Genomic DNA, 12,960 nt, shown 5'->3' with positions numbered 1-12,960 from the left:
CAGACGACAAGCGTCAATTCAGGAAAGATCCGAAAAGACAGACTGAATCAAGACATGTCCTAATGAGGATATAACTCAAATAGGAACCTCCATCCCAATATATATGTTGGGAGGAAACGGAGGAAACCGTCATCCACGAGGGTATATCTCAGTGGGGAACTACAGAAGGACAGACACTTTCTGCTTATGGCGCTGACTCTATATGGAGAGATTTAACACCCGACATCTGCTTAGGAAGATCTATAAAGATCTATACCACCATAGCAGGGAACAACGAACAAAGGATATAATGCAAAAAATGCAACATGAATATCTGAATGTCTTATGAATATGCATGAATATGCGTGATTTATGTTTGACGAATGCTGACAAAACAGACATTTCTAACACAACAGGTCCAGGAATCAAACGTCTGGTATTATACTTCCAGGGGAAAACCAACTGGAAAGCCAATTATGCCGGAGACCCACATGCTAAAAAGCAAAGATCTGCGGGTACTGCTGGGAAGCAGAAACAAAAGAATCAGCGATATCAGGAGAGTACCAATTCTGAGCAATGGATCAGCGATCACCCCCAACTAGGGCACAGAAAGTCACAACGGGCAAAACAAGCCACCAAGACGAATCTGTCGGGGAACAAGAGAAATCTCAACATCCTGCAGGGGATCCTAGCAAATACTGCTATGGAAACGGATCCAACATAACTCCATTGGGGAACAACCCACTGAGGGAGCAAAGGTCACCCGGATAGAGTCTGGCTGCACATGCAACTCTATTGGGGAAATCATCAATCACTGTCGGAGATACATCCACCGAGGGGGAAAATAGAACACACAAGTAGACTCTGCAATATAATCACACTACTGAGGATCAAAAGCATCAAGCTCATCCCAACCAACTGAGGAACAGAGGATTTGCTGAGGAAACGGAGAATTCATCGAGCAAACTGCTACAACAACTCTGTCGAATGCACCAACTCTGCCGGAGATCTCTAAAAAATCACAAATATAATCCGTCACATCACAAATCTATTGACGGCTCCACCGGAGATCTACTGAGGATTCCGCATGGAGGAAGAGGATAACTGTTCTACCGAAGAGAACAAGCACTTTGATGGAGAGGAACGACAACTTCCCATTAGCAACTGTGCTGAAGAAAACAGACAAAGCTGGGAAATACGGACGAAATACCGGGATCAACCCACTCAACCACTGAATCTTCAAAAGAAATCACCCATGCTGAGGAGATACTACTGCCGGAGAAGAAACTGAGTCTTCAATAAACGTTCTGCTCTGACTGCACTGGCAACTCACTTAGGGAGATATACGGGATACGGGAATACCAACCCACTAACCACAAATTTTCTGAAAAACTGAGCAATCAAGCCGGGGAAAGACTACTGCTGGAGAACAACCTGAGTCACAACACACAGCTCTGCTTCGGGGAGCAAAATCCACAGAAGCTCTGCTTAGGGAACAACCCTAACAACAAATCTCTGCTTGGGGAACAACCCCAACAACCAAATCTGGAGAAGAAGGATACAAACCAAACCAGGAGTATGAACAAATGTCTTACCTGTTGGAAATCATGCCACCCTTGGGAGAGCACTGAGAAATTCTTTAAGTATCCTTTTATCATTGTGAATGTTCACTTTGTTTAAAACAATAAATTTTGAACAATTTTCTTTTTAAAACAATGATATTTTTATCAATTAAAACATGCAAAACATTTGTTGAATTGAAACAAATAAGAGTGCAAATAATTGGATAAAAGCTCAAATTTATTTGATAGAATGGTAGCCTACAAATGGCAAGACTCCATAGATCTGTACAAATTTGAAATCAGTGATATATATTGGAAGAGGGCTACATTGAACATAATGATCCTTTCTCTACCAATTTGAATCTCGATGTATTCGAAGCTTCAGTTGACGACGAATCGAGAATCTTCTGACGAAAAGACAGCTGGTGACCAGAAAGTCTTGTCAGGATGCAGTTACTTGCCTGATCCCTAATTTTTGCCTAGATTGCCCCAGGGTGAGGTACTCAATCTAGCGGGATGCAAATATGCTTTTTTTCATGTCTCTAACTTTTGCCTGGATTACCCTTGCAGGTTCTCCACCGAGACGCTCATTTTTGCCTAAGCCGCCCTTTCGGGTTTTCAACTTAGCGAGCTATTCAGTTTTTCATTTGCATATACTTTTTCTTTTTTAGGCAAAGTATCTCTTGACTGCATCTGAATTCACAGGACGAGTGAAATCCTCCCCATCCATTGTTGTAAGCATCAAAGCACCGCCTGAAAAGGCTCTCTTAACAACATATGGACCCTCGTAGTTTGGAGTCCACTTGCCCCTGGAATCGGGCACGAAAGACAAGACTTTCTTGAGCACGAGGTCACCTTCTCGGAACACACGAGGCTTGACCTTCTTATCGAATGCTTTCTTCATTCTCTGCTGATATAACTGACCATGACACATGGCAGTGAATCGCTTCTCTTCAATCAAGTTCAGTTGGTCATAACGATCCTGAACCCATTCAGCATCAGTCAACTTGGCTTCCATCAAGACTCGCATTGACGGGATCTCCACCTCTACTGGGAGAACAGCCTCCATGCCATAAACAAGAGAGAAAGGGGTTGCCCCTGTTGAAGTGCGTACAGATGTACGATATCCATGCAAAGCAAATGGCAGCATCTCATGCCAATCTTTGTACGTGACAGTCATTTTCTGGATAATCTTCTTGATATTCTTATTAGCAGCTTCAACAGCCCCATTCATCTTAGGTCTGTAGGGAGAGGAATTATGGTGTGCAATCTTGAATTCAGCGCACAACTCATCCATCATCTTATTATTCAGATTAGATCCATTATCAGTAATGATCCTCTCTGGCACACCATAACGGCAAATCAGCTGGTTCTTGATAAACTTCACAACCACCTGCCTGGTCACATTCGCATACGAAGTGGCTTCAACCCATTTGGTGAAGTAATCAATTGCTACGAGGATAAACCTGTGTCCGTTGGACGCTTTCGGCTCAATCATGCCGATCATGTCGATTCCCCACATGGAGAAAGGCCATGGTGATGAAATCCCATTCAGAAGTGTCGGGGGAATATGAATCTTATCCGCATAAATCTGACACTTGTGGCATTTCTTCACATATTTGCAACAGTCAGACTCCATTGTCAGCCAATAGTAGCCTGCTCTCAACATCTTCTTAGCCATGGCATGTCCATTGGAATGAGTACCAAATGAACCCTCATGGACCTCAGTCATCAATAGGTTTGCTTCGTGTCTATCCACGCATCTGAGCAAAACCATGTCAAAATTCCTTTTATACAGCACTTCACCACTGAGGTAGAAACTGCCTGACAACCTTCTCAAAGTTTTCCTATCTTTCGCAGATGCCCCAGGCGGGTAGACCTGGTTCTGAAGGAAATTCTTGATATCAAAATACCAAGGCTTGTCATCTTTCACTTCTTCAACTGCAAATATGTGAGCTGGTCTATCCAAGCGCATCACAGTAATATTGGGGACATCATTCCACCATCTGACTACTATCATGGAAGCTAGCGTAGCAAGCGCATCTGCCATCCGATTATCCTCTCGAGGAATATGATGAAATTCAACTTCTGTGAAGAAAGTTGAAATCCTTCTTGCATAATCTCTGTATGGTATGAGACTTGGCTGATTCGTTTCCCATTCACCCTTAATCTAATTAACAACTAGGGCCGAATCACCATACACATCAAGATGCTTGATTCTCAAATCAATGTATTCTTCAAGTCCCATAATATAGGCTTCGTACTCTGCCATATTATTCGTGCATTTGAAAGTCAGCCTTGCTGTAAATGGAATATGAGAACCTTGAGGATTAACAATCACTGCCCCAATTCCATTTCCATACTGATTAACAGCGCCATCAAACACCATCGTCCATCTGGAACCAGGTTCTGGACCTTCATCAAGCGTAGGCTCATCACAATCTTTCATCTTCAAATACAGAATCTCCTCATCAGGGAAGTCAAACTGAACAGACTGATGATCTTCAATCGGCTGGTGCGCTAAATGGTCAGCCAAGACACTACCTTTAATAGCCTTCCGAGCTCGATACTCGATATCATACTCGGACAACAACATCTGCCAACGGGAAATCCTCCCAGTTAAAGCAGGCTTCTCAAAGATATACTTAATTGGATCCATTCTGGATATCAACCAAGTTGTATGATTTATCATGTACTGGCGCAAACGCTTAGCAGCCCAAGCCAAAGCACAGCACGTCTTCTCAAGCATAGAGTACCGAGACTCACAATCAGTAAACTTCTTACTGAGATAGTATATAGCAAATTCCTTCTTCCCTGATTCATCTTGTTGACCGAGTACACAACCCATCGAGTCCTCAAGAACTGTCAAGTACATGATCAGAGGTCTTCCTTCCACAGGCGGAGACAAGATCGGAGGTTCGGACAGATATTCTTTGATACTGTCGAAAGCTTTCTGGTAATCCTCGGTCCAATCATGAGACTGATCTTTCCGAAGGAGCTTGAATATCGGCGCACATGTGGCAGTCATGTGGGATATAAATCTGGAAATATAATTCAAGCGGCCAAGAAAACCTCGGACTTGCTTCTCGGTTTTGGGTGCAGGCATCTCTTGTATTGCTTTGACCTTTGCAGGATCAACTTCAATACCTCTCTCGCTGACAATGAAACCCAATAACTTTCCGGAACGGACCCCAAAGGTACATTTGTTCGGATTCAGGCGGAGTCTAAACTTCCTCAAACGCTGAAAAAGCTTCAACAAATGCTCAACATGTTCAACTTCCGTTCGGGACTTAGCAATCATATCATCAACATAGACCTCTATCTCCTTGTGCATCATATCATGAAACAAGGTAGTCATGGCTCGTTGATACGTGGCTCCGGCGTTCTTCAAACCGAAGGGCATCACTCGATAACAGAATGTTCCCCAAGGTGTGATGAATGTTGTCTTCTCCATATCCTCTGGTGCCATCTTAATTTGATTATATCCGGAAAATCCGTCCATAAAGGAAAAGACTTTGAATTTAGCTGTGTTGTCTACCAACATGTCAATGTGTGGTAGAGGAAAATCATCTTTTGGGCTAGCTTTATTCAAATCTCTATAATCAACGCACATACGGACTTTTCCGTCCTTCTTAGGAACAGCCACAATATTGGCCACCCATTGAGGATATGTAGAAGTCACCAGAAACCCCGCATCAATTTGCTTATGAACTTCCTCTTTGATCTTCACTGCCATTTCTGGATGAGTTCTTCTGAGCTTCTGCTTCACTGGCACGCACTCAGGCTTCAAAGGCAGGAAATGTTGCACAATATCTGTATCTAAACCCGGCATGTCTTCATATGACCAAGCGAAGATATCTGAATATTCTCGTAGCAAGCTGATCAAATCCTTCTTGACAAACTCCTCAAGGAGTGCCCCAATCTTCACCATGCGAACACAATCCTCAGACCCCAAGTTGACTGCTTCCAAGTCTTCGAGATGCGGCTGAATGATCTTCTTCTCGTGCTCAAGGAGACGGGTAATCTCATCAGGAATTCCTTCAACATCATCTTCCTCTGCCTCGAATACAGGGAATTCAAAGTTGGGAGATGGCATTGGATCATTATGTTCAATGGGTTTTAGAATCAACCTGCATAATGATTTTGGTTAATGAAAAACTTTAGAATTTAAACAAACAAACCATTATGCAGATGAAAAAGGTTGATTTTATTCTTGTTTTTTTTTATGGGTTTTTTGTGATCACTGATTTCATGAAAAAGCAAAAAGTGAAAACAAATGGAAAAACAAATGTTTAACAATGCATTAATTGAATGAAAACATCATTGTATATATGAGCCAATAATGTCATCACTTCTCCTTTTGGCATGGGAGAAGGGTTTAAATAAAGTGAGCATATTTACTCTGATCTACGGATAACTGTAGGAACATCCACAGCGACCCAATTGTGGCAGACACCACCAGGAATAACGAAATTGCTCATATCCTCTGCATCTTCTTCAATGATAGCAGCAGCTTCCTCTTCTTCAGGCTGATCATCATGGATGAATCCTCCACTCGTGAACAGACCGTGCTCATTATATGCCCCAGAACAATAGCCAATGCCAGCCAGGGATTTGTTGTCTTCCAGCTCGATCACCTTCCCTAAACCAGCAACTGCACCACATTCAATGGCCAGCTTTGCATCACGGTAGGAAGCAAATGATGGAGACTTCTTCTCTATGGGTTCATCAATGGATAAAGCTTGGAATGGAGTTCTAACTTCATCCTCTACATCGATATATGAGAAAGAAGACAGGTGGCTAACCAGGAGAGCCTTTTCTCCCCCTACCACGACCAGTTTCTTATTCTTAACAAACTTCAGCTTCTGGTGTAGGGTGGATGTCACGGCGCCAGCCTCGTGAATCCATGGTCTGCCAAGGAGACAGCTATAAGATGGGTGGATGTCCATTACCTGGAAGGTAACCTGGAAATCACTTGGGCCTATCTTGATAGGGAGATCAACTTCCCCAATCACGGTCTTGCGCGACCCATCAAATGCCTTCACAACAACCCCACTCTGCCTCATAGGAGGACATTGATATGACAATCGAGAGAGTGTGGATTTAGGCAACACATTAAGAGATGATCCAGTGTCCACCAACACGTTGGACATAGCATCAGATTTGCAGTTCAGAGATATGTGTAAAGCCATGTTGTGGTCTCTTCCCTCCTCAGGGAGATCCGCGTCACTGAAACTCAAGGTGTTGCAAGCAGTGATGTTTACAACGATACTGTCAAATTGTTCAATAGTGACGTCGTGATCAACGTACGCCAAATCCAAGACTTTCTGCAGAGCCTCCCTATGGGGTTCTGAATGCATCAGCAAGGATAGTATGGAGATTTTGGATGGCGTGTGTAGAAGCTGGTCTACAACATTATACTCGCTCTTCTTGATGAGCCTCAGCATCTCATCAGATTCTTCATTTGAAACGCCACTCGGGCCAGCTGAAGAAGTAGGAGTTTTTTGCACGGAGGAGGGTCTGGCAACATCAAGTGCCGGATTCTGGATATTAACAGCAGTCCCAACCGGACGCTCGGCAGATTCAGAAGCAACAGCCTTAGGAGGCGCAGAGAATACTCGACCACTCCGGGTCAGGCCGCTTACATCGGCAATGTTGGTCACAGCAGTTGAAGGCAGAGGCACTTCTACCCCATCTTGCACAGCAACTGGGTTGTACCTGAACGGCACAGCTTTATCAGAGGAATACGGCACTGGGCCGGTAGGTTTAATCACAAGGGAAGGAGAAGTCTTCGGCTTGTTGCTATCGTAGCGAATAACAACAGGCTCTGGCAATTTGAACACTGGAGATATAACATTGATCTCAAGTTCGTCTTTATCAACATTGCGATTCTGGAGAATCTCAATGGTACCTTCGTCTAACAGCTCTTGCAGCTCTCTTCGTACCTGATTGCACCCCAAGCGATTCACCGAGCAGATGCGGCACTTGTCATGGTCATGCTCCATGTAGCTATACTGACACAACAAACGGTGTAGCTCCACCAACGATCGTCGAATATGACTCACATATTTGACTTTGTATTTCCCATGGCATCCCTGGACCATATTTACAGATTTCCCATGCGAAGGCAATGGGTTCTTGGTGACGTTTGGGCCCGAATCTTCGAAGTTCAAAATTCCACACCTCATAAGGTCCTGAACCTTAGTTTTGAGTGGATAACAATTTTCTATATTATGGCCCAGAGCTCCGGAATGATACACACAATGCTGATCTGGTTTATACCACCATTGTGGATTTGCAGGAATAGCAGGAGGGTCCCTGGGAGTTACCAATTTTCTCTCCAACAAGGAGGGATAAAGCTCTGCGTATGACATAGCGATAGGATCGAAGCTGATCTTTTCCGGTCATAACTCAAATTGGCTTGATTTGTTGTGCTTCCCCGAGGCTGGTAGGCCTGTTGCTGTGGACGTTGCTGTTGCTGATATTGAGGCTGTTGATACTGTTGCTGAGGTTGATATTGCTGATGTTGAGCATTGTCTTTAAAGACAGGCGCAATATGGGCCACCTGATGCTGATGACCGGCACGGCGTGCTGGTTTCCTCTGAACGGGAGGTTTCCTTGATTTATGGGACTGCACAGCATGTGCTTCCCCATCTTTCTTCTTAGCAAATGAGCCATACCTCTTGCTAGAAGAGCCTTCATCTTTCGCCAAACGTCCTTCACGGACACCCTCTTCAAGTCTCATCCCCATGTTCACCATTTCGGTGAAGTCAGAGGGAGCACTAGCTACCATTCGCTCATAATAAAATGAGCTAAGAGTTTTCAGGAAAATCTTAGTCATTTATTTTTCCTCGAGTGGTGGAGTAATCTGAGCAGCCAGCTCTCGCCACCTCTGGGCGTACTCTTTGAAAGTTTCCTTGTCTTTCTGCGACATAGACCTGAGTTGATCTCTGTCAGGCGCCATATCGACGTTATATTTATACTGCTTGACGAAGGCCTCGCCAAGGTCGTTGAAGGATCTGATGTTGGCACTATCCAGACTCATATACCAACGGAGCGCAGCACCAGACAAGCTGTCTTGGAAGTAGTGGATCAATAGCTGATCATTGTCGGTCTGTGTAGACATCTTCCTGGCGTACATAACAAGGTGAGCAAGCGGACAGGTGTTCCCTTTGTATCTTTCAAAGTTAGGGACTTTGAATTTGGTTGGTATTTTCACACCTGGAACAAGGCAGAGCTCGGCAGCAGACTTGCCGAATAGATCTTTACCTCTGAGGGTCTTAAATTCCTTCCTCAGCTCAAGGAATTGGTCATTCATAGCTTCCATCTTTTCGTTAACGTCCGGGCCCTCAGATGGCTTGGAATGATAGATGGGGTCGTCTGCCCTTGGCATGGCATGTACAACAGGAGGAGCAGCAGTAATGACCGGGCTAGATGCCGGCAGGTGAGCAAAGGTTGGAGCAGGCAGATCAGGCATGAAACCTGGAGGCATCCCCCAAGGGAACCCGGCTGGCATGGCGTTGGGCATATAAGGAACACTGGCAGCAGGCACAGCAGAAGTAGCGACCTCTGAGACAACAGTCCTCTGGACAGGAGTTGCAGGCGGTTGAGCAGGTTGATTCTGAGCAGCAAGGAGTTGCTCCATCAAAGCGCCAAGTCTGGCGACCTCTTCTTTCAATTCACGGTTTTCTTGCTCTAGCTGATCCATTACTCTTGCAGAATTGGCTCGAGTGTAATACCGGTGAGTCAGCTTGTCTTCAAAATAAATGAAGAGCACAGAGTTAGGACAAGAAGACCAGAAACAAGGTACCTGCTTATGCAACATGATGTATGAAATGCTTGTGCAGATGCTTTATTTTATTTCAAGGAACCCTTAGAGTATTATTTGCAATATTTTGATCATTAAAAGCATTTTATATTTCACATGGAAAATATCTCATTCAATATATTGGACAAAGAAGTACAGCATTTTGGATTATTACAAAGAGAAAAGGAAAATAACATCCTATGGATCCCTAGAAGCTCGGGATGCTGGGAGACGAGAAGTACACAGCTTCTTGATCTCTCTCTCATAAGCTGCTTCCATATCTGCCTTTGCCTTAGCAAGCTGATCGTACTTCCTCTTCCAAAACTTGGAAGATTGAGGAAGCAGAGAAGTCCAAGTGTCGTTCGGATCGTCGATCACCTGATGCTCGAGGAACTCTATCAGAGCATCCTTCTCCTTAATCTGCTGCAGCAATTCCTCTCTTTCACGGATCCAAGCACGCGAAAGGTCTTCTTCTCTCAACTCCTCTACACGTTGGATAAGGAGGGTTGAAGGCCCAGCCACATCCAAAGGTGTAGGTCTCGGATAGTCATATGGCATCAGGTAGGTGGCAGCTCTCCGTCTGATCCAAGAAGTGTATGGCTCCAAAGCAATGCAGTTCTTCGGGCCTAACTCATTCCTACTCTTCTTGTGGATACTGCGCCAAGCACGGACAAATCTGGCTTTCAGGCCTTGGGGATCTTTACCCTCCTGAAAGAATACACCTTCTAACAGAATGTTATGAGGTTTATCCTTTAGGGGGAACCCAAGCTGACGACGTGCAAGTATAGGGTTGTAGCTGATTCCACCACATGTACTAAGAAGAGGCACATTCGGGAATTCACCACAATAGTCAATGATCTGAACGGTATCATACACGCGATCATACCAAGAGATATCGTCATTAGTTAGAGACATAAGCCTCTGAGACCACCGTAGACATCCCTTGTTCTCCTTAAAAGCAACTGTCTGCGGCAAGTGCGAAATAAACCACTTGTACAGCAAAGGTAGACAACAGACAATAACTCCTCCACCCTTCATATTCCTTAGGTGAAGAGAGACATAGGCATCACCCAACAAAGTCGGAACTGGATTAAGAACTGAGAAGATCCTAATAGCATTCATGTCCATGAACTTGTCGAAGTTGGAGAATAGCACTAAGCCATAGATGAGTAGCACAAACAGGGCCTCAAAGGCATCTTCACTCCTGGCTTCTCCATAAAAGGTAGCTTGAGCGACAAGGAACTCGGAAGAGAAACCCTGAATTCCGCCTTTGGTAGCCAGATTAGCTTTGATCAGATCTTCATCTATATGCAACAGACTGGCAATCTCTCGAGCAGATGGAATACTCTCTAGGCCACTGAACGGCACCTGGTCCAGAATCGGAATCCCAATGATGTGAGAGTACTCTTCCAAAGTAGGCAGCAACTGGAAGTCCGGAAATAAGAAGCAGTGATACAACGGATCATAGAATTGAGCAAGAGTACTCATCAAGCCCTCATCAACCTGAGTAGTCAGCAGAGGTAGAAGCTTCCCATATCGAGCCTTGAAACCCAAGGGATCTAGTACATAATATGTTAGATTCCTTAACTCTTTTACATCAGGTTGTCGGAAACTGTACTTCTTTGTATGCCTTTTTGGTCTTTCCATGTCTGAAAATTTTGCAAATAAACCCTTTTAAGTTCCTTGAAAATTTTCTCTTTTTGATGACATGAATGCGGATGAATGCATGAATGTATGAATGCAACAAACACACTCAAGGATCAAGCAAAGCACACCAGACAAAGGTCATGGGAAAGCTCATTGCATCCCTAATATCAATCATCCATTTTGGTGGATTTAGGTTTTCACCCTATCGACACCCAAGTTCCATTGATATTAACGGTACATGAACCGGCTCTGACATCCCTAATATCAACCATCCTTCTTGGTGGATTTAGGTTTTACACCTGATCAACACCCAGGTTCCATTGATATTAACGGTGTCGGAACGACTCGACCATGAATCACGGGTTTGCTGAGAGTCACGAGCATGGAGTCTTGGTTAAGAACCACCCAAAGGGAATGTACTAGTGTTTAAACCTGCCAGACATGTTCTATCAGAGGTTCCCATAATCATCGTCCCATCTTTCGGATATTATCGGAGGAACGAATACTCGTATTCCAAAAATATTCTCAAGAGAAACTCTTATGAGTGTAGTATCGCGTAACAATCGCATCAGAACTTACATCTGAACGACCTCCGCACTACGTCCTAAAAATAGGCCAAGATGGGTTTGGTAAATTAAGGTCCTTGGCTTCTAAGGCACATGATTGAAATAATAATGCCTAACCACAAATAACTTGTGTGACATTATTAATCCAACATGACCTCCACCAAGTGAATGGACTCGCAAGTCAACTGGCTAAGGAATACTCCACACCAATCGACAAGACTATGCCATTCTCCTATCCTAGAGTGCACTCGAGTTCGGGTATAGAACTCATCTCACAGAGATCACCAAAGCAAACAACATTTGTATATCAAGCAATTCAAACATTACAATCAATACAGTTATCCCAAATTGTACAAAAATATGTCAAATAACGAATAATAATATATCACACAACAAAGGTGAAAAGTTGGCAATACCACCAAGGATGTTGATAATTTATCCCCAGCAGAGTCGCCATTTTTCTGTAGCGGTGTATTCGTTACTATATGATCTATTGATTAAATCATAAGCAAAGTATACAAAACATAGAGTCGCCACCGCACTTTTATTTATCCTAAGGACTGGCTAAAAAGCGAACAAAAGCCTAAGAAGTTTTACACGTAGAAAACTAATGAAAAGATCAGAGATCGGGGTAAGGGGTAAATTACGCAAAGGGAAGGTGTTAGGCACCCAATGCGTCCTAGGTACTCCTAGGGAGTCCTTTTCACACTTGTTGTTTGAAAATTATTATTTGTCATGACATAAGTATTCTGCAAACATGATTGGGATGATGAGAAAAGAATGTACAAGTTAATTATTTTTGTGTTTGAACGGATGAACCGTTGCCTACGTACCTTTCCATGAAAGGTAAAGGATCAAAACGCCGTAGTTCGGCTAAAAGATTTCCAAAAAATTAGTGAATTCAATTTTAAACACAAGCCCTAAGGTCTTACGTTACCCACGGGAGAAAACTCAACCTTATGAAACAACAAGTCCACCATGTGAGAAAAGCTTAAACTTGCTAGAGAGGGGTTAACCCTATAATAAGCAAGGAAGACTTACAATTCAATCAACTAAGGACAAATAGGTGAGATTAACATCAACCAACTAGGATAAATCAAACCTATGGCTAATGTATGAAAACTTAACAAACATGGACAAAGCCACAAAGAAATTGAAGGGGTGAAGTTAATTGATTTGGATTATTTACAAAGTATGGTCAAGGTATGATTAGAGTCAATTCAAAAAGAAGTATTTACAAAAATGAAGTTTGGAAAATCATGGACTTAAGGTCCAAGTTTCTAATTTAGAAAGAGGTGAGGATGTTTGCACAACATTTATTTCAAGTTTTAAAAGTATGTGTGAAAAGGTTTAGGACACAAGGGGGTGAATGGAATGGATGAAAGGATGTAAAACTTCT

General features: G+C 43.4%; 1 protein-coding gene across 1 annotated transcript in view; it reads right to left on the bottom strand.

The window, feature by feature from the left end:
- Positions 1-7,546, bottom strand: part of LOC127096079 (uncharacterized) — a 64,800-nt gene extending 57,254 nt beyond the window's left edge. The window contains exon 1 of the mRNA XM_051034699.1: positions 7,187-7,546. Coding sequence (XP_050890656.1) covers positions 7,187-7,546 — 360 coding nt within the window. The remainder of the gene's footprint in view (positions 1-7,186) is intronic.
- Between the last annotated feature and the right edge of the window lie 5,414 nt (positions 7,547-12,960).

Source organism: Lathyrus oleraceus, chromosome 6, assembly GCF_024323335.1.
Source record: "Lathyrus oleraceus cultivar Zhongwan6 chromosome 6, CAAS_Psat_ZW6_1.0, whole genome shotgun sequence".
Lineage (NCBI taxonomy): Eukaryota > Viridiplantae > Streptophyta > Magnoliopsida > Fabales > Fabaceae > Lathyrus > Lathyrus oleraceus.
This window is presented reverse-complemented; position numbering and strand designations above follow the sequence as displayed.